At 23.1% G+C, this 27,592-nt stretch overlaps 8 protein-coding genes across 8 annotated transcripts in view; 5 read left to right on the top strand and 3 right to left on the bottom strand.

Moving 5' to 3' along the window:
* The window catches only part of Phum_PHUM136550 (shuttle craft protein, putative), a gene marked incomplete at both ends in the record, with an annotated part of 4,934 nt that extends 4,839 nt beyond the window's left edge, over positions 1–95 (top strand). Inside the window, one exon of the mRNA XM_002424528.1 lies at positions 15–95. Coding sequence (XP_002424573.1) covers positions 15–95 — 81 coding nt within the window. The remainder of the gene's footprint in view (positions 1–14) is intronic.
* A 1,832-nt stretch (positions 96–1,927) lies between these two features.
* On the top strand, positions 1,928–4,006 carry Phum_PHUM136540 (uncharacterized protein; the record flags this gene model as incomplete). Its single annotated transcript, XM_002424527.1, has 2 exons — positions 1,928–3,160; positions 3,986–4,006. The coding sequence occupies 2 exons, from the start codon at positions 1,928–1,930 to the stop codon at positions 4,004–4,006; spliced, it is 1,254 nt and encodes a 417-aa protein (XP_002424572.1).
* Positions 4,007–5,459: 1,453 nt separating this feature from the next.
* Phum_PHUM136530 (uncharacterized protein) lies at positions 5,460–8,799 on the top strand (the record flags this gene model as incomplete). The annotated part of the gene is made up of 10 exons (XM_002424526.1): positions 5,460–5,645; positions 5,726–6,002; positions 6,366–6,482; positions 6,700–6,875; positions 7,065–7,223; positions 7,306–7,534; positions 7,628–7,848; positions 7,935–8,117; positions 8,212–8,403; positions 8,503–8,799. 10 exons carry the CDS (start codon positions 5,460–5,462, stop codon positions 8,797–8,799), a joined length of 2,037 nt encoding a protein of 678 aa, XP_002424571.1.
* A 995-nt stretch (positions 8,800–9,794) lies between these two features.
* Phum_PHUM136520 (uncharacterized protein) lies at positions 9,795–13,409 on the top strand (the record flags this gene model as incomplete). The annotated part of the gene is made up of 8 exons (XM_002424525.1): positions 9,795–9,972; positions 10,931–11,149; positions 11,220–11,561; positions 11,676–11,885; positions 12,237–12,521; positions 12,598–12,801; positions 12,891–13,207; positions 13,359–13,409. 8 exons carry the CDS (start codon positions 9,795–9,797, stop codon positions 13,407–13,409), a joined length of 1,806 nt encoding a protein of 601 aa, XP_002424570.1.
* A 1,243-nt stretch (positions 13,410–14,652) lies between these two features.
* Phum_PHUM136510 (uncharacterized protein) lies at positions 14,653–15,712 on the bottom strand (the record flags this gene model as incomplete). The annotated part of the gene is made up of 4 exons (XM_002424524.1): positions 14,653–14,863; positions 14,941–15,045; positions 15,302–15,423; positions 15,521–15,712. 4 exons carry the CDS (start codon positions 15,710–15,712, stop codon positions 14,653–14,655), a joined length of 630 nt encoding a protein of 209 aa, XP_002424569.1.
* A 1,156-nt stretch (positions 15,713–16,868) lies between these two features.
* Phum_PHUM136500 (tubulin-specific chaperone E, putative) lies at positions 16,869–20,794 on the bottom strand (the record flags this gene model as incomplete). Its single annotated transcript, XM_002424523.1, has 8 exons — positions 16,869–16,964; positions 17,042–17,247; positions 17,320–17,473; positions 17,543–18,083; positions 18,168–18,356; positions 20,279–20,479; positions 20,561–20,707; positions 20,784–20,794. The coding sequence occupies 8 exons, from the start codon at positions 20,792–20,794 to the stop codon at positions 16,869–16,871; spliced, it is 1,545 nt and encodes a 514-aa protein (XP_002424568.1).
* Positions 20,795–21,949: 1,155 nt separating this feature from the next.
* Phum_PHUM136490 (glycerol kinase, putative) lies at positions 21,950–24,154 on the top strand (the record flags this gene model as incomplete). The annotated part of the gene is made up of 7 exons (XM_002424522.1): positions 21,950–22,280; positions 22,415–22,600; positions 22,759–22,964; positions 23,052–23,419; positions 23,517–23,722; positions 23,880–24,017; positions 24,090–24,154. 7 exons carry the CDS (start codon positions 21,950–21,952, stop codon positions 24,152–24,154), a joined length of 1,500 nt encoding a protein of 499 aa, XP_002424567.1.
* A 752-nt stretch (positions 24,155–24,906) lies between these two features.
* Positions 24,907–27,592, bottom strand: part of Phum_PHUM136380 (requim, req/dpf2, putative) — a gene marked incomplete at both ends in the record, with an annotated part of 5,307 nt that continues 2,621 nt past the window's right edge. Inside the window, 4 exons of the mRNA XM_002424521.1 lie at positions 24,907–25,006; positions 25,145–25,395; positions 25,838–26,019; positions 26,736–26,978. Of these exons, the coding sequence (XP_002424566.1) occupies positions 24,907–25,006; positions 25,145–25,395; positions 25,838–26,019; positions 26,736–26,978 (776 nt within the window). The remainder of the gene's footprint in view (positions 25,007–25,144; positions 25,396–25,837; positions 26,020–26,735; positions 26,979–27,592) is intronic.

Below are 27,592 nucleotides of genomic sequence, written 5' to 3'. Positions count from 1 at the left end.
ACCATTCTCAACAGTCAATTTCTGGAGAAGGATCTTCTTTGATTGTATCAAGCGAACCTCAGGTTGATTATTTCGATTGGAGACCTCAGAAGTAAAATCTACTGTAAACAGATTAAAACGAAAATTAGTTTTATTTCCTAAAAAAAAAAAAAAATGCTCTAGTTTTAAATGACTTTAGAGAAAACGGTTCTCGATATAGAAAAAAAACATTAAGTTGTAGATAAGTAAATTAATAAATTATTATTTCTATAAGTAAAATATTTGCTCGGCAGTGATTTTTACAATTTATTAACAACCAATCATATTTTTAAAAAAAAATTATATATATATATATATCGGAAATTATTAAATTATTATTATTTTTTAAAGCTTTAGTGGGTTTTCATAAAATAAATAAAATTTTGTTTTTAAACGAATATTGAACAATATATTTTTACCCGTGTGAAAATAATAATAATTTCACTATGTGAATTTTTTTACAGGTTTTGCTCAAACTAATGAAATTATTATATACCTTTAATTTAATTATTTAAAAAAAAACAATAAATAGAATCACAACTTCTATACTAAAATAAATTTTTTATTGTGATTTAAATTATTTTTACTATTTAGTCCTATTACTCATATAAAATCTGAAACTGCAATTATTTAAAATATTTTTTTTTGGTTTCATTTTAATAAACATATATATATATATTATTCTTTGTTATCTAAATTTACATTTTATTATCTTTAGTATTATTATTATTATTATTATTATATATATTAGAGAAGTTAAATTAAATTAAAGGAATATGAGAAATTGAAAGTGAGCAATAAAAAAAAAAATATTATTTAGAACCAGCTAGTTTTTTATCCTAGTGTAATATGTGATAGATTAAATAAATGGTAAATTATTTATTATTTAAAAAAACGTATATTTAATTTTTTCGATTTAAAAAAAAAAAAAAAATCGAATAAAATGTATCCGGTTTGTATATTTTGACCTTTGGACTTAAATGCAAATATAATTTTACGGTTATTATTAAAAGCAATAATATTATTAATGCATTAATTGCAAAAGGATACTAAATAAATATTATTGTATTTTTAAATTACAAGCAGTTAATAATTTAAAATTAAAAATTTCTCAGGTTTTAGTTGATTAAATCAAAAATTTAAGATTTAAAAAATCAATTTATATATATATATTATATTTAATATTCAGAAAGAAAAATTAGCGGAAACAATTTTAACGTGGCACCAGTTAATGCCATTTATGCTTTTGGAATTTCACAGTACAGTAAAAAAAAAACGGTTTCTTTTTGAAGCAGTAAATTTTTATATAAAAATTAAAAATATTATAGGAAAACTTAATAATTGTTGAAATATAAAAAATAATTTTTTAATTAATTGCTTGCAGTTAAAATAAATTTTCAAGAAATTGTTTTGAAAGGTAAAATATTTTACAATACTTCAATACTTTTTATTTTAATTAAATTAAAATTTAGTTTTTTAAGTGAAAAAATTTGAAACTTTGAAAAAAAATTACGCATGAAAATTTTAGGTAAAATTTTTTTTAAAAAAATTGTAACCTGTTAGATTTGTAATGAAGAATGTAATTTACTTTGCGTCATAATATTAGGAAGAATCTGAACAACCTTGATTTATTGAGCCTAAATATTTTTTAAACGTAAATGTAATGGTATAGTTTAATTTTTTTTTTTTTTAATGATGTAACTCTTGTATATTTTTACTAAGGAAAAAAACATTTTAATTATTTTTTTTTACAATGTTTTATTTTTAAGAGTATTGCAAAAAATTTCAAAATAAGTAACTTAAAAAAAAAAAAAAATTTAAGCTAAAAAAGCTGCTTAATATTAATTATGTTGATTTTATAATTTATTATGTCAAAGGAATTTTTTTTTTTTTTAGAAAAAAATTTAACATGAAAGAACAAGAGCTATTAAAATGGTTTCAGAATGATGTGATTCCATCTATACTCTCTTATTTTCATTCCACAAAAAAATATATATCACCACAATGTGAGTCCTGCCATTTTGAAAATATTCAACAAGGAATTGATAATTTTGCATCGAATCCATTTTTCGGAGAAATCACTATAAAAAATTCAATAGGCTCATTTCCCATTTCATTTTTCATTAAATTTCAAAACCAGGATCCAATCATCAGAGAAAAAATGAAAACCGTCGTACAATTTCAAAATGAAGTTACATTTTATACAATAGTGAAATCAAATTTCATTCAATTTCTTACCGAACAAGATATAAATACTGATTTTATAAATAATATTATTCCAGAATGTTATTATGCTTCTATCGCCAAAAATAAACCCGAAGAATCTATAATTGTTTTACAAGATTTAAGAAAATTAGAATTTAAAACGGCTGAAAATAAAGTGGAATTAGATTTAAATCATTGTTTGATTGCCTTAGAGCAATTGGCAAAATTCCACGCCATATCTTTTGCCATGAAATATCTAAATTGGCAAAATTTTGACAAGTTAAAAACCTCATTTGAGCATGTTTGGTTTTCGGATGACATGGAAACAAGAGTTCAATGCCAAGAATTTAAAGGATATTGTGCTTTAAGAGGTATCAACTACTTGCTGTCACAAAAAGAAAGTTTAATTCCTAAGGATTATTTAGAAAATTTTAAAAAAAAATTTGAAAGAGTTTTTGATCTTATGAAAGATGCAGTTTCACCCAAAGAACCGATGGCTGTTATCTGTCATGGTGATTTCAACAGAAATAATATTGTCTTTAAATATTCAGAAGGAAAACCTACACAAGCTATGCTTATAGATTTCCAAACATATTTGTACAGTTCTCCTTGTTTAGATGTTAGTTTTTTTATTTACATGAATACAACTCAGGAACTTCGATCTTTACATTTTGATAAAATTTTTAAACATTATTATATGAATTTGATAAAAGCAATTTCCACATTAACTCACGCTGAAGAACAAAAGATTATTAATTGGATTCCATTTTGTTTATTTGAAAAAGAATTTGAAAGAACATCATTAAATGCATATGTGACCATATCATTTTTTATGCCAATTATGATGGCTCCAGTTTCGAATTCTTTAGACGACATTTTAAAAAGTAAAACTTTTAAGGAAATGGCTGAAGAAAATTATAATCAAGGCGGTGATGTTGTATCCCGAAAAATTGCTGACGTCATTTTAGATTTTTATCATCGTAAATTTTTTTTTTCATAATAAAAATTTATAAAATGATACCAAAAAACGATATTCTCTATATAATATATCATTAGTATTAATAGTTTTAGCAATGTATTAAAGTTAATTTTTTTTTATTTTTACATAAGTCAATATAAGTTAATAAGAAACAAAGATAAAAGATATTTTTAATTGTTAATTTAATTTTTAAATGTTAAAATAATATTTCGGTTAATTGTTAATAATTCATTCTATAAACGATCGATTTTCAATCGGCAACCCATATTCATGTAATATTTGTAAAATTAATTTTCCAATACTTCAGTTCAAAAAATTAAAAAACTTACCTTAATATTATTAAATTATACTCTTAATGTATTATTGTACTACCTACTAAAAAAATAATTTAAAAATTACAAATTATTTTATCATTTCTAATTGAAAAGACAAACGAAATTGATAAAGAATTAATTTTTAAAAAAAATTGCATGGCGTACAATAACTAATCTATAGGAAGATTAACTGATAAATAAAATTTTACACAATGTCAAATTATTCAATTTAAACAATTTTTTTCTTTAACATGATTATTTTATTTTATTTTTTTAATGGATTCAGATTATGTTACACGATTTAAATAAACCTATACCCTTTGTTTTTATTACAATTGAAAAAAAGTAAAAAAAAAAAAAAAAGATCATCAAGTTTTTTTTTTTTTTAAACAAAAGGTAATTTTTTTTGTTTTAATCTAATTAATTACATATTAAGTCATAGAATTAAATTCATTTTTGAATTTTATAGGGTTTTATAATGGTGAAGTGAAAAACTCATTTTTTTTTTAAGTTTTAGTTTAAAAAATAAAAATTAGTCTTATTATAAGTTAAGTGTGAATTTTTTGTTAATGGTACATTTATTACAAATACTGAAATAAAAATTCAAATAAAAAATTATTTACTTAAACTAATTATTTAATATTAATATTGGAAAAAGCAAAGAGAATTTCAAAAAAAAAAAAACGTTAAATAACAAGGTAATATATAGTAAACAAAAAATGGAAAAGAAAAATATTTAAGTTATTAAAAAATTTTATTGATTTTCTCATGCAATGTAGAGTTAATAAAAAATTAAAAAATAATCAATAATTCTTTAGATTTCAGAAAAAAAGCATAAATTTTGCTTTTTTTTTTTTAGTAATTTTCGTACGTAAAAGAGCTCTTGAACTTGAAAACATTCCAGATTATATATATTATAACAATATTCAGGGTTACCACCTGTTGATTATAAATTTGAAACTTGAAGATTCTTCTCGATCAACGAAAAATATTTCATTATGAATTTATAAGAGTTAGTGACAATGATTATTTTTTAAAATAAATTTATTAGTGAAAAGTATAAAAATTATTTTAGAATAAGTAAAAAAAAATTATCGCAAATATTTTTAAATGCAAGGTAAATAGGTTTACATTGCGTAACAATCCCATATTAATGGGGGAAAAAATATATGTATGCATATAACATTCTAATTAAAATTTAATAAAATTAAATTAAAATTATGACTATTAAAAATATTTCATAATTTATTTAAATACAATAATATAAAAACAATTTTTTCTCTTTTTAGTCTTTTAATTAATATACTTTGAGTTTAAAAATTCCTTATCTGATAATTGTGTGTAAACTTTTTAATCAAGTAACCCTATTCTAATTTATTGTTCATTGAATAAAATAAAAATAAGAATGATATAAATATATATATTTTTAGTTTTTAATAAAACAAGCCTAATGATAAAAGAATGTAAAAAGAATTTACATATTATTTTTACCAGTACTTTATCTACAAGTAGTGAGGTATTGTGTGACTATTCTTGATTTAAAAAATTTATGTTATTAAAACTTTGTCATTTTATTACAAATATTTACTTTAGTCGCTTGAAAGTTTATAAGCATTTAATTTCAACCTTGGTGTGTGTATGAATTAAAAATAGAATAATGTATTTTTAGCTGTTAGATATATTAATAATTTTAGTTTTTTATAAAGTAGTTACATGACTTACAAGTAAAAAAGTGAATCACAAATAAAATAAGGTATTTTTTTAATTTGTAAGTTGCAATATAATTAACTATAAATGTTTTTTAGTAGAATTTTTTTTTTCAAACATTTTTAAATGAAAAAAATTTTTAAATTGTTAACAAATAATTAAATATAAAATTATTAATTTTTTTTTTTTTGTTTTAGGACATTTTGTAATTTTTCTCCTTGGTGATTAAATTTCAAATGAATAATAAAAGTAATCTTCAGGATGCTCCTTATTTTCCTCCTACATATTTAGTCGTTAGATTTTCTAGAAATTTAAATTTAAAATGCCTTTTATGGTTCATAAATAAAATCAAGAGTCATAAAAAAAATGGTGGAGGAGAACTTTTAGTTTGTAGGCAGCCTTTATCAGATTCTTTGACAAAGGTATTTATTTAAATTTCATATATATGTATTCTGACATTTATTGTTAGTGTTATTATTAATGATGTTATTAATTTTTTTAGGGTGTTACTTTACATTTAAGTGCATCCACATCTAGAATTTTGGAAGTTGCTGAAGAATTGGAATTTCGAAAATGTGACAATTCAGGCTTAGTGAGAGAATTTGTTTTGAGTGAAACAAAATGCTTTTTAAAGGATGGAATGTCAGAAGAAGATTTATTTACCACTGCTGAAAAGCAAACTATAGTTAAACATGAACTGGAAAATATTAGAGTTAAAGATGGTGAAAATCATTTACCTGGTTACCCATTCTTGAAAGTATATCCTGGTCAATCTATTTGTAAGTTTTTGATACATTTTAGAATTATCTGTTATAAATCTCAGTAAAAAATGAGTGTTAATTACCTTTTTTTTGGTTTAATTTATTATTTTTTAAATTTATTTATAGCAAAAATTTTTCAGTCAGAAAACAATAAAATTCATTATTTTAGTTTTATTTTTTTAAAATAATGACGTATAATCGAACGTGAAATTAATTTTTTTATTAACTTTATTCACAAAAAAAAAAAAAAAAATTAAAAAAAAAGGGTAGTGACTATATATGAATGAGTTTTTGTTCATAGTTTTCTGACAGATATAAAGCTAACAAAAAATTATTTTTTTAATTAAAAACTTGTTCATCTTTACAGTTTAATTTTTTTAGTTCAGTTACTGGCAAGCTGCGGTTATGTGGAAAAATGTTTTCCTCTTCACGAAATAGAATACCTGAAAAAGTTTAGTCAAACTTGGTACCTGACATTACTCAATAATCAACCTTATGGTAAGTTTTTCTTAAAAAATTAATTTTAAAGTATTATGTATCCACTAATTTTTGATTAAATATGTTTTCACTATCTATTTTGCCTTTATAATTTATTCTCAAAAACAATGTACAACAAATCTTTAATTTAATTTAATTAATAAAATAAGTAAATGAATCAATGTAATATTATCTATAGGAAATAATTTGCTTAATTAAATAATTGTAATTTTGACAGAGGACATCAGGTTTTATTTTGGAGAAAACATTGCTCTTTATTTCATATTTCTTGGTTACTATACATGTGCATTGGTTCCTCCGATGATTCTAGGATTAATAGAAGCTTTAATTCCTCATACGACAACCGTTTTTTTTTGTATATTTAATGTTTTATGGGTCACTTTATTTCTTGAGGTAATTAATATATTACTAAAAGTTTAATTTTCATTATCAAAGTTTGCTGTTTAATGTCGAACCATTAATTATTTTATATTACTCTGTTATGTCAAAAAATTCTTTATGAAAATGGGTTTAATCCAGTAGTAAATCAAAGTAAGAAAATTTTTTGTTTTAACGACCTTAATTTATTATTATTTTTAACAGCTATGGAAACGAAAATGTAGCGAATTAGCTTTTACGTGGGGGACCCTTGGTATTACGGTTATAGAAGAGCCACGACCAGGATATCATGGAGAAATGGGAATAGACGATGTAACTGGACGATATCAGCCTCGGTATCCAAAATGGAAAACTAATTTAAAGGTATCAAACTTATTTATTATAAAAAACGTGGATTTAAATTACATTTTTATTCATAATCAATTTTTAATTTATTTATTTTCAGATGTATTGCGTGTCATTACCGATAGTTTTTCTATGTTTAACCGGAGCATTTTTTTTTATGCTTTTTTCATTTTATATGGAAAATATGATTATTGAAAATAGAAAATTAGCAGAAGATAATAGTTACCTGGCAAAAGTTTTTATTCAACTTCCAAGTATTATTTATGCTGGTTCGGTATACGTAATGAATTGGTATTATAAAAAATTAGCTACATATTTAACTAATTGGGGTTCGTTCAACTTTTCTAAAATAATAATAATAATATTTTTCACACAAAAATTATTTTTATTTAATTCGAATTTTTTTTTTTTGATTATTTTAGAAAATCATAAAACTCAAGCACAATTCGATCGATATAGAATCACAAAATTAGTAATGTTTGAATTTCTAAACAATTTCATGTCATTATTTTACATAGCTTTTGTAATTCAAGATTTGGAAATGCTTAAATTTCAATTAGCAACCATGTTAATCATTCAACAGGGATTTAATAATTTACAAGAAGCCATTGTTCCTCTTGTTATTAGGCTTTATGGAAAAAGAGTAAATTTTTAATTTTATCATTCGATACGCGGATATCCCAGACAAAAAAAAAACAAAATTTTTGACTTTATTAATTTCTTATCCAGATTTCAAAATTTTTCAAGAGTAAAAAATTTTTTTGCAAAAATTCATCAGCAAATAAAGAGCAAAAACTAAATGATAATTTTACGGAAGAAGTCAATACTATTTTGCAATATGTTCCTGTTTTAGATAAAAATGACAGCAGAATAGAACAAGCAATTACCGAAGCTAGATTAGAACCTTACGAGGTATGAAAAAGAATTCATTTTTTTTTTTTTTTTTTTTAAATGATTTAAATTCATTTAAGCTAACTTTATTAAAATTAATTTTATTTAAATTTAGGGTACTTACGATGATTATTTAGAAATATTTATTCAATTCGGTTACGTAGTTTTATTTTCATCGGTTTATCCGATGGCAGCATTTTGGGCAGTTACCAATAATTTTTTAGAAATACGAGCTGATGCTTTTAAATTGTGTAAAGTTTGTCAAAGAACAATGCCTCGAAGAGTGAAGGACATTGGAGCGTGGCAGGTAACCTGAAAATTAATTATTGTGGTTAATTAACCATAAATTATTTAAGTCGTAAGTAATGCATTTGAATTCTTAAAAGGGAAAAATAATTTTTTTCAGAGAGCTTTCGAATGGATAGGAGCCATATCGATAATGACAAATTGTGGTCTTTTATGTTTATCACCACAATTGAAAGCTTTAGCACCTCAAATGTCACAATTAGAATGGGTACTTTTATTCGTTTTAATCGAACACGTTCTTTTCTTTATACGGCAAATTTTAAATATAACCATACACGAAAAACCCGAATGGGTTAGAACTGGAATTGCTAAAATTATTTATCAATCTAGGCAAGCTTTAAAAAAAGAAAGAATATTAAAAGCTAAAATTCATTTAACCGAAAAGATTAAATCGTAGACAAAATTTATTTATTTATTTATTATAATTAGGTAATTTTTTTTTTTTGTTAAAGTATTTAAATTTTATTAAGAATTTTATAATTTAAATTAATTAATTAATTTTCATTCGAAAACGTTTCATTGATTTGATGAAGAAAAAAAAAAAAAATAATAATTTATTTTTCTAATAGAAGTCATTTGTATATTTATTTATAAATTGTTAATTAATAAAATGGAATTAATTTCAATTATATTATTTTGTTTTAATTATTTTTTATAATTTCTAACAATACGAAATAAATATTAACAGAAACCTCATGGGAACGTAACTGTTAGAATTTTGAATCGATCATTTTCCTCATCGAAAAAAAAAGTTTTCTTTTTAAAAATTAATAATAATAATAATAATTATATTATAATGGGGAATTCGAAACAAGATAATAAATATAACGGTTAGTATAAAAAAAAAAAAAAAAAAAAAACAAGGAAGTGAAATTTCAAATAATTATGGATGAAGCATCGTTTTTAAATTAACAACGACTACTACTACTACTAATAATATTAATATTAATGATAAATTGGAAATTTTTTTTTTTTAAATTTCCAAGAAAATTAAGAGAAAAAAAAAAAAAAGTAATAATATGGAATGCGGTTACCTGCATCTTTCTCAGATGATTAATTCAATTGGAAGCTGGATGTTGAGAAGAATCGATTCTTGTTGGGTGGCGCATGGCGTTGCAACTTGAACGATCCTCCATTTGAAGAATGTTAAAATCTTGCTTTCGCTTAGTATGAGACACTCTTTCTTATGATTGCCAGCAAATTTCTATAACACACATATTGTCAAATAAATATTATTATTATTATTATTATTATGTTTTCATTACATCAGACTCTACCGGGTGTTGTTTTATTTTATTTTTTTTCTTGATATATATAATTAATAACCGTGATATGAATTTTTATTAAATTATATAAATATAATAAATAATGGTTTTTAATTTAATTAAAAATATGTATGAAAAATGTTTAATTTTTTTTTTAACGTTATCAATATTTGGAATTATTTTGACAAAATCATTGGAACTTCCGAACATGTCGGGCATAAGCAGAGAATTAACCGGAAATTTAAGTGTCGATCAATTTTTTTCTTTGTGGATTATTTTCAACGATGATGATGTTCAAATATCAGGTACATTATTATTATTATTAACAATTATTTATCGATCCATTGAATAAAAATCAATTTTTATATATACACCACAAGGTTAGTTTTTCAACTTTTATATAAATATTAATTAATTATAAATTAATAAATTATTAATAATCAACAAATGGTTATTAATAAATAAATAAATAAATTTTTTTTGTTAAAAAGGTAAACTATAAGACTAAAAAAAAAATATAGACTAATATAAAAATAATTTTTAAAAAACCTGAAGCCTGCGTAATAAATTTAATTTGAATTTTATTTAGAAACCTTTAAATAACTTTTTTATTTTTAACCAGACAAATAAATTTCTCTTTTTTACGTAATAATAAATATTAATAATTAATTTATTATTATTTTTATTTAAAATGATTTGATAAGGTCAAAAAAAATTATTATCAAAAAAAATCAAATGTTATTTTTTTCTTCAATAACATCACACATTCATATTAAAATAAATTTTTTTTTTTTTATTGCTTTTACATAAATTATATATTTTCATTTAAATTTATTGTAATTAATTAATTTTATTGAATTATTTAAATATAAATTGAAAAGTTTAAACTTTTCCATAAATTCATAACGATTACTGACTACTATTTGTTAGAAATATATTTTTATTTTTAAATGTTAATAAATTTTTATTTATTTATTTATTGGAATTTATATAAAAGTTATTATTATTATTATTTTATGTAAATTTTCTATTTATTGATATTGAATTAGTTGCAACGTTTACCTTAGACATTATTATTATTATTTTAATTAAAAAAAAAGAAGAAGAATAATCAAGAAATTTTTTTTTTTTTTTTTTTTATTAACACAACCTATTTATTATTAATAAAAAATTTAAATAAAATAAAATAAATAATTAAACTTTAAACCATTAAATCAACCATGTTAAATTATTAAAAAAAATAATTAATTTTTTTTATTTTAGATGAACCATTCACTGTACTAACACCAAAAAATATAAAAAGGTTTGATAATAATAATAATAATAATAATAATAATAATGAATTATCAAATTCAAACGAAACAAAAAAAATCCTTATCGACCACATAGTTTTAGGACAAAAATTACGTTTAGATGATTTTTCTGGAGAATTTAATTTTAAAACTTTAGGCGGGAAAACAGTAAACGTACAAGAAATAAATGGTAAGAATTTATATTTATTTCAATTTAAAAATGTGATTTAAATTTAAAATTTACTTTTTCTTTTTTTTAGGAACATTGTATGCTAATAAAGCGAAAATTATTAATCCCAGAGTTGATGTATCAGGAAAAGGCGTTATGATTATTTTAGATGATTATTTATTTCCATTAGAGGTAAAAAATAATTCAGATGTAGATGGAACAACAACAACAGCAACAATTACAACAACAACAACAACCTTTCCTATTACTGATGTTTTAACTACAATGATAGAAATGGAAAATGCTAACGAAGAGGGATCGAATTCAACTTTTTTTCAAAATTTAGTAGACCTTTTATCATTTTTTAAAAATGGCGTCAGAGTTTTCCAACACTTTTTATCCCGGTCTAATGTTTCTCTTCTATTAAAGAATGGTATTACAGACTATTTCATATTACTTTTATAAATAATTTCCCACTCCCCTCCCCCCCCATTAATTACATCACTCTTATCATCTTCTTAATATTTGAATTGTATTTGATTTACAGATGAAGAATATACCGTTTTGATTCCTACGGATCATGCTTTTCAGAGGTGGCATCCCATAGATTGGGGATTTTACCCATTTTCGGTACCGGAATTCACTGAAAATATAATTATAAATCATTTTATATCGAAAAATCTCAGGCAAGACAATATTAAAGATGGTCAAGTTGTAAAAACATTAGGCGGACGGGAAATAGTTTTTACAAGAAATTGTAAGTGTTAAAAATTAAAATTTGTTGTAGTTTAAGTAAATATTATAAATTATTGATACATTGTCACAAACACACACACATGCACACTTCAATAATTACAGATAAAGTCAAACAATTTGTTTCTGTTGTTTTTTTTTTTCAACGTAATAATTTTATAATAAATGTAAGAGTAATTACTAAATAATAACGTTAATCAACTGATGATTTTTTATAAAAAATAAATTATCAATTACAAGTCAATAAAAATATGTAGTTGAGTTAAATAAGTATTGCTTAAATAACTATTACCTTTTTTTTTTTTTTTATTAAAAATAAACTTTAATATTTCTATCTGCAACTTTTTCATTATAGTATTTTTTTTGAGTGCGAATGGAGCCCCAATAGTAAGAGGAGATACACCGATTCATCATGGAAATCTCATGTTCATATCAGAGGTTTTGTTTGTAAATGAAGCTGAAGTACAAAAACTTCATCAGCAAAATAAAGATAAAGAAACTCCTCCACTTTTAGCATTTCCTTGGTTTGGTGCTCAATTTTTGTCTCATGCATTTTTGGCTTTGGAACGCCAGAGAAAATTTTCTCACATCACAAGATTTCTCAATGCAGCAGATCTTGCACCACATGTATCTGGAAAAGGTAAGAAGAGTATTTACAACAACATATATTATTTCAAATCATATCATTATTATTATTTTTTTTTCCATCATTTTAGGATACACCTTTTTCGTGCCAACTGATGAAGCTTTCGAAGAATTCGGTTTAGGACAAGTTCAAGATAATTATTTTTCAAACCAAGAGGGAATATCAATTTTGCTCAATCATTTTGTGAAAGGTAGACTTTATGAAAGAGATTTAAAAAATCAAACACAATTTATAACTCTTGGAAATAAAACAATTTTAATCAATAATAGTTCTGGTAAGTATTCAAAAAATAATAATAATAATAATAATTAATTTACTTTTAAAAGAAACAATTTAATTATGCATTATATATATATATTGCAGGTAGTATTTACGTAAACGATGCTAAAATTGTTGAAAGTGAAATATTCGTGTATAACCTGGGAACAATGTTTTACATAAATAAGCTTTTATTTGTAAATAAAACTCTTCTTCCACCGATAAAGGAGGAAACACTTTGCGAAAACCCAGCAACAACTCATGAAACATTAAAAACAGATGTTGAAAGAATACCAGAAGAACTAACAGAAGAATTAGGAACGCTTCCAGATGTTTTATTAATTGAAGACACAACACCGGTTCCAAACACAGAAACAGAAAATTCATATGATTCCAAAATAATAAATAATTCTTCTCCAGCTGTTACGACTAAATTGTTATAAAATATATAAAAAGTCTAATTTAAATTTCGTTTTCAAACAAATTAAAAAAAAAATTATACAAACCCAATTTTTATTTGTTACTAACAATATGCAATTTATATGATTTATATGTATAAATTTTTACTCTAAGAAATCAAAGAGGAAAAAAAAATTTATTAATGACGTATGGGATAAAATTTGAATCGATTAAAGATGTTGATTGATTACTATTAACGGGAGAAGATTTGATTCTATATTCGCGAACAAAATAACTTCTTTTAAAATAAAAGTAAAATATTTGTTAAAACCTAAAGCAATAATAATAATACATACATATATATGTAAATATACAGATAGATAGACATTAATATTAATGGAAAATTTAGACAGTAAAATAGTTTAAATCTCATTTAAATTAAAATTAAAACCGTTAAAGTGTATATTTACAAAAATTATAGAATGATACAAAGTTTAAGAGAGAAAAAAAAATTAATTGTTTTATTTTATTCAATTTGAGGTGCTCACATTTAGTATTTTAATGTTAGTTAGACTCTGTAAAAAAAAAAAAAGGGATTGTGTCTGTGATACAGAAAGGTATTTTTTAATAGATAAAAAAGACAAAAGTTATTGTAATTGATATAAAATAAAATTTATAAAAATAAGTATTTTTCAGTATATATTCAAAGGTTATCATTTTTAATATTGAATGTAATACTTAAAAATTAAAAATCTTGAATATCATTTTTTACATGTGATATTTGTAAAGTTTTATGTAATTATTATTAATTAATTTAAATTTATTAGTTAAATATAGAACTAATTTTTGTTTACTTTTATTATATGAAAGATAGGTAAATTTAAAATAAAATAGTAATCAGTAACTGTTATATTATCAATTGATTTTACTTATCGATTATTTTTCATTAAACATATTTAGACAAATTTTTTAAGTATCACATTTCATTGTCGAAATTAGAGAAGAAAATAATTTTTAAACCTTGTAGAATTTTGAATATATTTTAACAATTATCATTCCTAAATTTTTTTATAATTTTTTTTTTTTATTTTAATTTTACTAAATTAGTTTTTATATGAAATAAATAAAAATTTCAAAAAAAAAAAATTTAATTTTTAATTTGAAACCTAAAGTAATTAAATTCAATGATTCATTGAATGATTCACAGCATTTTATTGAGCAATCAAATCCCACACATATAAATACTTAAAAATTTATGTCAATGTTAATTTAATAATAATTATTAAATTTAAACCTTTTATGAATTACAATTAAATACCCTGAAAAAAAATATCTGTTAAGCTCATGATAATTAGGCGACAAATAAATAAATACTTAAAATATCATATGGTTATTATATTTATTTTATAACAATAAAAAAAATTGATTTAAATAAATTATTATTATTATTATTATTATTAAAAAAACTTTACTGTATTTCTCGTACAAGTGATTCTGATAAATTCGTTTTATGATCTGCTATATTAGGCCTTGCTTCATAAGTACATATAGTAACCCCATGCCTATATCCCTCACTGTATTCTCCTCTTAAACCAATGTAATATATTTTTGTCGAATCACCACCAAAGCTTTTTGGGATGTGAATAGATAGGTGATGTATAGAAGAAAACTTTACAATTCTACGATGCAATGTCATTTGATAATAATAAGTTTAAACAATTTAAAAAATAATTAATTAATATTAAAATATACTTACTTTGTAGAATATTCTAAAATACCATTTGCATCTGGATGAAGTTCAAAATCTTGATCCGATTCAATGGCAGCATCATCAAAGCTCATATTTGGTCTGTTTTTAAACCTGAAATTTAAAATTTTACAAATTCAAAAAGTAAAAAATACATATAATATATAATATATATAATGTTATATAGTAATATATATTATAATAATATTATTATATAATATTATGTAATAATACTATATAATAATAATTTAATGGAATAATATTATATTATATTATACATATTATAATTATATATATTATATATATAATAATATATATAATAATAATATATAAAAGTATATGGTGAAATTTTTTTGCATTAATAACATACAATCTCATTTTAGCTGGATGTGATTCATTTTCTCCCCCAATTATTATTATCCCTTTTAGTTTTATATTTCCAGTGAAAGGAATGTTAAACAATAATTCTTCATCTACGTCACTTTCAACAAACTAAAAAAAAATTTAACTAAATAAACAAAATTTATTTAAAAAAATCATTAAACTCAATAAAAATATAAAAAATGCCAATTAAAAGCAAAATAAATACTTTATTTTTACAAAGTCTATTTTCCCATGGTTTAAAAACTTCTTTTCCTGAATGTTGAACTTTTTCGTTTAAACATTCCAAATTATCACAATCAATTTTTTTAAATAAGCTATACTGAATGCCTATTTCTGATTTTTCGTTATTTTCACCATCGTGTTCACAACCACTGTGATTGTGACAATGATTAGACATGATGTTTATTATACACACAAAAAAAAAAAAAAAAAATGTATCTTTAAATACTTTCCTCAAAATAAAAATAACACTGCAAATAAACACTTCGCATTTAAAACTAAAATGGCCGCCATATTTGCAATGTTGCCAATATTGCCAATATTGTAAATTTTATTTTCAGTAAACCTCAATAGTTGGCATTAAACATACAGTTGGTATTAAAAACATGGTTTTCGAGGGAAAACTTATTTTCGTTTAGTTTTTTAAGATTTTACGAAGCAAAATTTTATATTTTCTTTATTATTATTTAAAGTAGTAATTGATTTCGTGAATCATTTTATTATTAAAATATCATTACACACGGAATAGTTTAATATCACACTAACAGAATTTAAAATTTATGAAGTTATTGAATTTTTCTAAAATTGAACTTACCTAAAAAAAAAAAAAAATTAAGAAATAAAAATTGTGAAAAATGCTTCTTTTAAATATTATTCATATTAACAATAATAGTGAAATGTGATTTGTTTAATTTTTTTATATCTATAATTGAAAAATTTGAGAACAAAATACAAATTATTATTATTATTTCAACAATAGTTTGTTCCAGTAAATGAAGTTTTATTATGAATGACTTAACGGGTGAGTAATATTTGTTTAAAATCAAAAAAAATTTTTTTAACTGTCTTTCTTGAATAAAACTCATATTAAAAAAAGTTCTTAAAATTTGATAGATATGATTTAAAATACATAACTAAAATGTAAAATTAAGAATTATACAATAATATCTATTGATACTCATCACTCAATATGTAAAACTTTACATATATGGACTACACATTTTTTATAAACTTATTTTATTTATCGAGACAAATTCATTTTTACAATATAATAAAAATTTAATGGGAAAATAAATGATTGGTGAACAAGAAAAAGGGGAATAAGTTATGGTCAATTTATTAAAAATTTTAATTTTTTTAATAAAAACAAAATTTTTGCAAATTTAACTTGTTAGAAAAAAAAAAATATTAATTTTTGTACAATTTTAATAAATAACTCAAATAAAAAATTTAATTTTTCTTATTTTTACAATAATTTTAATTTAGTATCAATAAATAATGCACTTATTAATATCACATATTAAACACAACATGAAAAAAAAAAAAAGAAAAGTTTACCAATGGACGGCAATTTTATCACCATTTTCCACAGAATAAAAATTCAGGTCTTTAAGGATATCGTCTAAAGGAATTTCAACGCTATCCCGTCTCTAAAAATTAATAAAAATTAATTTTAAAAATTTTAAAAATAAGGAAAATTAAAAAAAGGTTAATCGTATTAACGTACCTGAGAGTGAATGCAAAAAAGTCTGGGCATAGCAAATCCAGTATTAAATAATCTCTGTATGAGACCAGACAATTTTTGTATTGACATATTATAAGGTACTTTTTTAGAAAATTTTTTATCACCAGAAAATATTTCTATTTGAATTAATTGACTTTTTAAAGACGTCGGAAGTTTTTTCAATTCGCATTCTTCTGGTGGACCATATACTGAAAATATGAGATTATTAAAAAATAAAAGAAATATAATTATTGCTCAAATATTATTATTATTATTATTACGAGAAATAAGTTTTAAATAACATGGGTGAGCTTTTATGAAAGTTTTTTTATCTTCTTCATTTTTAATTCCGAGCCATTCTCTTCCGTAACGTTTTAAATAATCTATATCTGCACCTTTTCTTTCTTCTTTTAATATTTGTTCTCCATTTAATACCTTTAAAACGTGACAACCAATTAAAATTAATATTTTATAATGAAAAATATTGAAAAATAATTTAAATACCTGTAAATTTCTTATTTTAGTTATTATCAATTGATGATTTGTTTCCATGGTTTCAATTGTCAAAATAGGATTATCTTTAAATCTAAAATCGTACAAGTTTTCCAATTTGTCTAATTCAGATATGGATTCCCAATCGTTAATATTATTTCCGTTTAAAATTAAATTTTTTAAATTTTTAAACAAATCCGTGACTTGAGATGAATCCGTATTTACGGGTAAATAAATATTATCGATACCACATTGGCTTATATTTAACGTTTCTAATGTTTTTATATAACCAATTTTATTAATTTCGTTCCAGGATTTAATTGGATTCCCCTCTAAATCTAACATACACAAATTAGAAAATATTTTTTCATTCGGAGTTTCTAATGTCACTATATTATTGAACTGAACTTGTAATGCTTGAATATTTAAAAAAAAATTTGAACATTCGAGAACTTGAAACCAAGAATACATTAAATTTCCCAAAACAATATGTTCCAAACTTTGGAATGATTCACTTTTAACAACATTTTCCGATATTTTTAAACGATTATTGCTGAAAAAATAAAGTTTATATATATATATTTTTTTTACATGAGAGACCAAGTGAAAATGAAATTAAAATAAGAAATAAAGTTACCTTAAATTAAGAATTTTTAAATTTTTTAGTTGACTCGTTATTTCTTCAACTGATTCCCAGCTGTTAAGTAATGTTCTAGATAAATCCAATTCTTGAATTGAAGGGCATAAATTTAATAAAGCTTGAGGAGGACCGGCTCCATTAACGAGAAAATCACGAAGGAGTACTATTCTTAAATTTCTGAAATCGCTGAAAAATAAAAAAATTATGACATGAAATTTATATGTATAACAACCCAAAATAATTTTTATTTTTTCATTAATTGCAAAAAAATTTTCAATCTGTCTTGAGATTAATTAAGAGAGTTATTTCTTAGTAACAAAAAATGGTTTTTTTCTTTTTTCAAGATTTATCATTAATAACAATTCAATTCATATTAAAAAATCTCAAGTATTGATTACGTTTATTTTTCAAAGATAAGATACTTATAAAAATAAAACGTAAATGTTAATTTTTAGATAATTATAAATTTATTAATAATCAAAATTATTGACAAGATTTAGGAAAAAATGTAAAGAAAATGAAAATAATTTTCCTTAAAAAAAAAAAAAAAAAACTTCATAAATAATTCTTAATCATATACTCCCAACTTGGCAAATTATCTTCTACAAAAACTTACAATATTTTATTATTTGCCTTTTTTAAAATTTACATATATATGTATGTAAAATGAATAAAGATATTAAAATATTTTGGTATATTTCATTTATCTTAAAATGTAAATAAAATCATTTTTTTCAATCAAACATTTTTTAATATTAATTTTTCTTGAATTGTCTTTTGAATTAACATTGATACTCCATGGAATTTTAAACTCTCCCTTCAGTATATTTTTAACTGTATACAAAAATGTATGATAAAAAAGGCATAGCCTTTTAAAACAATCTAATCACAGTTTGAGCGATAATATTTCTAGTGCTTATATTACTATCAGTACTATCAATATTTCTTTAAGGTAAACAGTTTTGAGGAGTATAAGTGGTGTTTTATAAGTGTATAAAGATTATTAAATTGTGAAAATGTTTCAAATAGCTCTTTTTTTGAATTTATTATATGGTGTAATTGGAACCCCAATTCATTTTCAAGATTGTGGATCGGTTGGTTCTTATATGGTAGATGAAGTTGTCCTTAATTTGCCTTGCAAGTCTCAGCCATGTTGGCTCCCTTTAAAGAAGAGAACAGATGCAACTGTTTCTTTTATTTCTACAGATATTACAGCTTCTAATATTACAACCAAAGTTTACATGATGTTGGCTAATAATAAAAAAATCATTGATGTGACACCTATTAGTTGTCCAAATAATGTATGTCCGATTCTTCAACAAGAAAAAAAAATGTATTCTATTCAAATAAAACCAAATTTTCATGTTCAACCTATCAGAGTTGAACTGTATTGGGAAACTTCTAATCAGAAACATGAAGAATTATTTTGTGTCATGTTCCCGCTAATAATTTATGATCCTCGGACTCATACCCCTGGAGGATATTATTTCACACATTGAAAAACCTTTAAAGTGTTTATATATTATGTAATTAAAAAAAAAAAAAAAAAAAAATTTGTAACATTATGAAACTGTATAAAAATATTTTAATTGTGAACTGATTTAAATTTTTAAATAAAATTTTGACAAAGCATACTAGACTATTTTTTTAATAAAAAAAATTAATCAAAAAAATAAAGTGAAGTGATTTATTGTTTTAAAAAAGTAACTTTGTAAATGTTATTTGAATAAAATATACTAAAGGATATTGTATTCAAATATTAGAAGTTTACTCGATTATTAAAAGAGGCAAGCATAAAAATGATTAGTATATTCCATTAGAAAGTTTTATACTTTTTTAACTTCCTTAATTTTCAAAAAATTTTATTTTCTGATAATCGTTTTTAATTCATGTTCGAGTTTTTGATTAGCAAACTCAACATTACATATAGTTATGAAATAAAACTGTTTTTGTTTATTTTAAAATAAATATTCTTATCAATAATATCTTTAAATATTTTAAATTTATGAATTGAATTTTGGATGAATATTTTAAATTAAAATTAGAAAAGATATTTTGTATTTATTATTAGAATATTTTTAATTTAGATTAAAAGTTATTAAACTTACCTTTGTATTCTGTTTAACTTTTCAGCTCCCACGACTTCAAATATTTTCGCTTTAATTTCTTTTTGAACTTGAATAATAATTTCTTGATCTAGCCCAACATTAGGATCTGATGTCAATCCATATCTTTCTTTAATAGCTTCAACAATTGATATTCCTGTGCTTACTTTACATGGTCGAACAAATGAGCCCGACGTTGGATGACTTAAATTTTTTTATAATATACTGTTGTTAAATAATAGCAAATAATCATGAATACATAATATTTGAACGACAAAGTTTTACCTAGCCGTAAAATAACGAATGTCATTGTAAGTTCCATCATGTTTTCCTCTTTTAGGGTCATCCCAATCTATACCGAACCAAAGTCCTTGAACACCATTAACTTCTCCAACATATTTTATTGTTCCTCGCGATCCGGATGAATCAATTCTTGCACCAATTAAACTTTGTTCTGGTATCATTTTTTTGAATTAAATATTTAAAAACAATTAATTTCCCTGCCTACATTGAACACATATCACAAATTCAAAACCTCACTCTATCAAAGATGATTCATTTTCAAAATTTTAATGTTGAAGAAATAGAATTGTAGTATGTGCTTAAAAGAAAATTATTTGTTTCTTTTGTTTAAAAAAAAAAAAAAAAGAAGAAGAAGAAAAAAGAAAGAAAATATAAAAATTTTATTACAGAGTTTAAGAAAATAAACCCATAATGAAATAGAATAGCATGCAACGCCTGCCAAACAAATTAACGTTTTTTTCGACCATAGACCAAAACTTAGGGTTTTGATCGTCTGATTTGAGTAATGAATTATTATTAAAGTAAAATTATTATTATTATTATACAATTTTCATTAGAACATACAACCGGTACATATTAATTAATAAATATACAGCCCTAAACTCAATATTTTCTAAGAAACAAAGTTACTTTTACTGATTTTTTTTTAAAATTATTTAAATCTTCAATTTTTTATGCGAATGAAATTTAAGGTATTCAAATTGGAGTAAAATTAATTATCCGAGTAATATATGCCTATGGTTTAAATTTACCATTCAAAGTTCGATAGTAAAAACTTTTCTAAGAGTAATATTGCATTTATAAGTTTGTTTTTAAACTGATTATAAATTTTTGGAAATTATTAAACAGTAAAATAATTTTTAAATTTGTTTAATTCTTTTATTGGATCGTAAAAAATTTTTTTATTTATTTATTTTGTTGTTCGATGTTTTAATATTGAAGAAAAATTTTGAAAATATTTTTGCTAAGTATTATTTTTATTACTTTCTTTTTGTGATATAAATACCGTTAAAAGCTTCAAATTCGATTGTGTTTCATGCTTCTATAATTTTCTCAACTTGTATTTATTGACTTTTGAATTTAATACTAGTGACCTAAATACACACACATACACACACAAAAAATAGAATATTATTTTAAAATTAATTTTTTGTGATATCCATGTAAAATATTGTGTTAACTCATTTATAATTAAACAACTTAATTTGTAATACTTTTCATTAACTTAATAAATTATTATTTTTTAATGTAAATTGTATTATTTTTTAATTGATTTACTGAAACAATGAATTAATGCCTATAGTTAATTTTTAAAGTTTGAACTTGTCAATTTAAAGTTTACTTAATGGTAGTTTTAAGTTAGTGTCTGTCATGTCTGAGCCAGGGAGATTTGGACCATTAGTTGGGGCAATTGATGCGGGTACAAGTAGCGTACGATTTATTGTTTTTTGCCCCCGCAATTTCGAAATTATAACATGGCATCAGCTTCCCTTGAAGATAATTTGCCCTGAAAGTGGTTGGGTCGAACAAGACCCCATTGAAATAATAAACCTAATAAACGAATGTATCAGTGCCACTTTAGAAAAGCTACAGGAAATGGAGATTGAAGTGACAGATATATATGCCATAGGAATTACAAATCAAAGAGAAACTGTTGTTATTTGGAATAAAAAAACTGGTGCACCTTTTTGTAATGCAATAGGTTAGTTTTAAAGCATTTAATATTCTTTGTACTTTGAAATGTACAAAGAATAACATGTTCATGAATATTAAATTAACATTTAATATTTTTTACTTCATAATGACCTAGTGAATGAAAAGAGTCTTTATATTTAGTTTGGTCAGATATAAGAGCTCAAACTATTGTTTCTACCTTATTAAATGATGTGCCAAATAATGATTACAATCATTGGAAACCAGTTTGTGGTCTTCCATTGACTTGTAGTTTTTCTGCACCAAAATATAAATGGATTTTGGACAATATTCCAGAGGTACAAGAGGCTGCCAAAAAAAATAATGTTTGTTTTGGAACTATTGATTCCTGGATTATATATGTAAGTAAAGTATTTAATATTATTTATTAATTTTAAAATTTTAAGTCTATTGCTGTAAGGTTAATAATATATTGATTTTTATTATATATATTTTAAATATTATTTTGTTTTAGAACTTAACTAAAGATGCAAACAGCGGAGAACATGTACATGCTACAGATTGTACAAATGCATCTCGTACATTCTTAATGAATTTAAATACTCTCAATTGGGATTCAGATTTATGTAATCTTTTTAACATTAATATTGAATGGCTTCCAAAAATAAAAAGTTCATCAGAAATTTTTGGTACAATAGCAAGTGGCCAGCTTAAGGGAGTCCCAATTTCTGGGGTTAAAATTTACACAGTCTAAATTTTTTTATCTTATTACTTTTTAAACATGTTGTTCTTACATTTTGTATTTTTTTACATTTCTCAGTGTTTAGGAGATCAACAGGCAGCTCTATTGGGACATATGTGTTTAAAAAAAGGTCAAGCTAAAAGTACTTACGGAACAGGATGTTTTCTACTTTGTAATATAGGTCCACAAAAACTTGATTCTAAACATGGACTCTTGACCACAGTGGCTTTTAAATTAGGTGCTCAAGCGCCAGCTATGTATGCTTTAGAAGGATCAGTGGCTGTAGCAGGTGCTGCTCTAAATTGGTTAAAAGATAATTTGGGATTATTAGATAATGCTAAATCTGCAGAATCAATTGCAGAAGCTGTCAATGAGACTAATGATGTTTACTTTGTGCCAGCTTTTTCAGGATTATTTGCTCCATATTGGGAGCAAAATGCAAGAGGGTTGGTTGAAAAAAAATATATATTAATGTGAAAATTAATTAAATTATTATATGTACAATACTTACAATAAAAAGCCGAAAAAAAAAAATTCTTTAAGCATTATTATAGGAATAACTGAAAATACTAAAAGCAGTCATTTGATAAGAGCTGCCCTTGAAGCAGTTTGTTTTCAGACCAACGACATTGTTCGAGCCATGGAAAAAGATAGCGGAATTCGTTTGAAATCTCTTTTAGTTGATGGAGGAATGACAAACAACAATTTGTTAATGCAACTCCAAGCCGACTTATGTGGTATTTCAATAGGTAATTTTAAATAAAAATTGTTTGATTAGTAAATCTGTTTTTTTTTTCATGAATAAAAATACAATTATAAATAAAATACTCACATGAATAAATAATATCTTGATTTAACATTTTAAATTTTCATATTTATCAATTTTTATTCTTTTTTTTTATTGAGTGAGACCCAAAAATAGCGAAATGACTGCTTTGGGTGCGGCAATCGCAGCAGGAATAGCCGATGGAATCAGTGTATGGAATTTGAATAATATTTCAATACCTGTTAATAAAATATTTAATCCATCAATAGATGAACAAGGTATAAATATATTAATAAATAAACACAACCTTGTGTAAAGTTATTTTATGAAATTATTTTTTTTTTTAATAGAACGTGAAGCTAGGTATTCCAAGTGGAAAAGAGCCGTGGAACGTAGTTTTTCCTGGAATGGTTAATTGCTCAAAAAATTTACTTATTATCAATACATATTGAGATGAAAAAAATTTTTATATGACTGTAGATTGAAAATGTAGTAAAAAATTATATTTTTTAAAGAAAAATTATCATGTAAATTTTTTAAATTGAATTCCTCCTGATTTTCATTTATATATCCTAAGTAGAAAGAAGAAGTGGATAAATTTTTATTAAAATAATATTATCTTTCTTAATAAATATAGAATACTTTAAAAATGGAATGAAAAATTTTTTTCCTTTTGAAAATAAACACACAAACAAAAATTAAATTTATACAAGTATAATTATAATTGAAATAAATTATTTATTAATTATATATTTTGTTGTTTAGCCATATTAGTTCTTCTTGGATAATAATAATAATAATAATAATAACAAAAATTTACTTTTTTACTTAATGAATGTTAAGAGAAAAAAAAACTTAAATAAATTGTCGCTATTAAAAAATATCAAAATTAATTAGTTTAAAACTGTATTAGGGTATTTGATACAGTTGAAATAAAAAAAAAAAAGGAATTGTTTTGTTTTCCTCATAATGAAATTCACACATTATTATTCATACAAAACACATTTTGTTTTTTAACAATCACACTTACTGATAACAGTTTTACACCAAGAATAGTCACTTTAAAAAAAAAAAAAACTTAAACTTGTCAAACGTACAAAAAAAAAAAAAAAAAAAAAAAAAAAAACGATAAAAATCATCAAAGAGGATTTTTTTATTTATTTGTTTTTATTTGGCGCGATGAAATTCAACAAGACAAAGGCCGCAACTCCAAGAACCCTCCGGAGGTGATATTAATGGTGGCGTTAAACAATACATATGATAACCCCTGTCACAATCGTCACAAAATAACAATTGATCCTAAAAATCATTTATTATTTAATTAATATATATATAAAAAAAAAAAAAGAAGTTAGTGAGTTTAAAGTAAAAAAAAAAAAAAAATTTTTTTACATCGTTATCTGACGTTCCGCAAACTGAACAGCATTTGCATTCTATACACTGCCATCGGTATTTTCTGACTGATATTATCATATTTTGTGTGAATAATAAACAGGAAGGATGTCCAGATCTTCCGCAGTCAGAACATGAAACCAATTCTTCAGGTGCATTTGTTTTTTTATTTTCTGACGAATCTCCGAGGCAAAAATCGCAATATGGTGATGCAGCAACTCTTGCCTTATCATCTGGCAAAGCTGTTTTTTTCGTACAGTCCATCTATAATAACAAAAAATGAATCACTTTGTTTTTTTTTTTTTTAGAAATCATACAAAAGTATATTTTTAATTGAAAATGAAAAGCAGGAATGAAAGCAGGTTAAAATACAAAAAAAAAAAAAAAAAAGCATAAAAGACTAGCATAAATAAAATGGCCGACATGAAATGAAGCAAAATACCAAAACAGCCAAAATTGAAAGGATATTAAAACATTGAGATTGAAGAAAAACTTTAGTCATGCATGAGGAAATTAGGTGTTATCAAGGTTTTGTCTAAAAATACACCCAACATGCCTAATTCGAATCCTTTTTTTTTTCATAATAAATTAAATATGAAGATGGTTGGACGTTCCTATTGTCATCCCTTTAGCAGAAATATTTCTTACTTTTTAAAAAATATATTTATATTATTTAATTAATACATAAAGAGAAATAATAACTAACCTTTTGAGCGTCTTCCCTCTCTTTCTTTGGAGCAGGAGAAGATGCAGGTTTTTCATCTTTAATTTCTTTCTTATTATCAACAGATGGTACTGATAACATTGGTTTAGACGGAACACCCTCAGATGATACATTTACAGGGTTGGATATAATAGCTGAGCTTTGACGACCGCGACGATTCCCTCCTGTTTATAATTTACAAAACAATTTTTAACTTTAAAATAAAATCAATTGAAGAAACCGACAAAAAAAAAAAATTATATGTTGAAATTTCATTCCCTCAATTTAAAAAAAAAATAAAAATTTTAAATAATGAAATAATTTCAAGAAAAACCGATAATAATAATAATTTAAATATTAAAGAAATGATCGTGAGAATCAGGCTTTATTTAATTATTAAAATAAATATTTGTTAAAAAAAAAAAAGCTGTAACAGTAACACATACTCAAATAAGCTCATAATATCATGCTAATAAAATATTATATAAAATAAATAAAAGAAAAAAAATTAAAAAAATAAATGCACAATTTTTATATGTTAATTTGAATTTTAGAATCTAATAAAAAAAAAAAAAAAATTATTATTATGTATTAGTCAAGGGAAATCATAATTTTCATTTTAAGAAAAAAAAGCATTTGTTAAATTAATACATAATTAATAGTTTGAATAATTATTAAGTGCATACTTAAAAAACAAAGTTAATGATAATAAAAATAACTTAGCAAATGAAGCAAAAATACTTTGAATCCCATTTTAATTAATTCAAAACATAAATGTGAAAATGTTATAGATTAATGCGTATTAAAAAAAAGGTAAAAAGTGACAGATGCATTGCTTTGGAAGAGAGCATACCAGGTACTTTAAGAAATGTTAGATAACTCTCCTGAAACTGTCCCGAACCTGGGGGCCCAGAAGAATCCACTTGTCCTCCCGCTGGGGGCAAGGGTACGGTAGTAGGCACAATGTGAACAGGCGGAACCGTAACCGGAGGAACCGGAGTCATAAGGCTTTGCTTTGGAGATCCTCTTTCTAAGCTGTTTTCGCCACAATCCATTATTGGAACATCACATTCTTTTGTTTCCTTATGAGTGTGAGTGTAATGATAGGTTAATCCCGGCCGAGTTTTATATCTTGCGCTGCATACTGAAAATAAACTTATAAAAATGAACAAACCACGCTTGGAACACTTGGAATAAAATTTTAAAACAAAAAAATAATTATAAAAAATTAACAGTATATTATTTGTTTGCTTGCTTGTTTCAAAAACCTAAGGTAAGAAAAAGAATTATCACTAAAATTAGAGATCGATACATCATCGGAGAAGGTATATATATATATATATACACATATACACTCTTTTATATATGTATATATATATATTTATATTTACAAAAGGGAATTAAGTCCCAAGAAAAGAGTCCTAAGCAAGCTCAATTAAAATGTAAAAAAAAAAAAAAAAGGTTATATATAAAAAACACAAACTGCAGATTTTATATGTAATAATATTTTAGAATTCTTTTATACAACACATTGGTGTCAATGTTTTTTTTTTATTTAAATTCCAGGAAAAAAAATATATATATAAGTTTGTGTTTGTGTTTGAAAATCCCCAGCACCTAAACATGTACAAATTTTTCGTATAAATCATTTGTTTTACATATTAATAATACGTAATAAAAAAATTATTTCATAAGAAGAATTTTTGTAAATCAAAGCTAAGTAGTAAAAAAATTATGAAAGTAGAAAAAAAAAAAAAA

The sequence above is a fragment of the Pediculus humanus genome, genomic scaffold, assembly GCF_000006295.1.
Source record: "Pediculus humanus corporis 1103172107481 genomic scaffold, whole genome shotgun sequence".
NCBI classification, from domain to species: Eukaryota; Metazoa; Arthropoda; class Insecta; order Psocodea; family Pediculidae; genus Pediculus; species Pediculus humanus.
The sequence above is the reverse complement of the archived record's forward strand: the minus strand, read 5'-3'. Positions and strand labels throughout refer to the sequence as shown.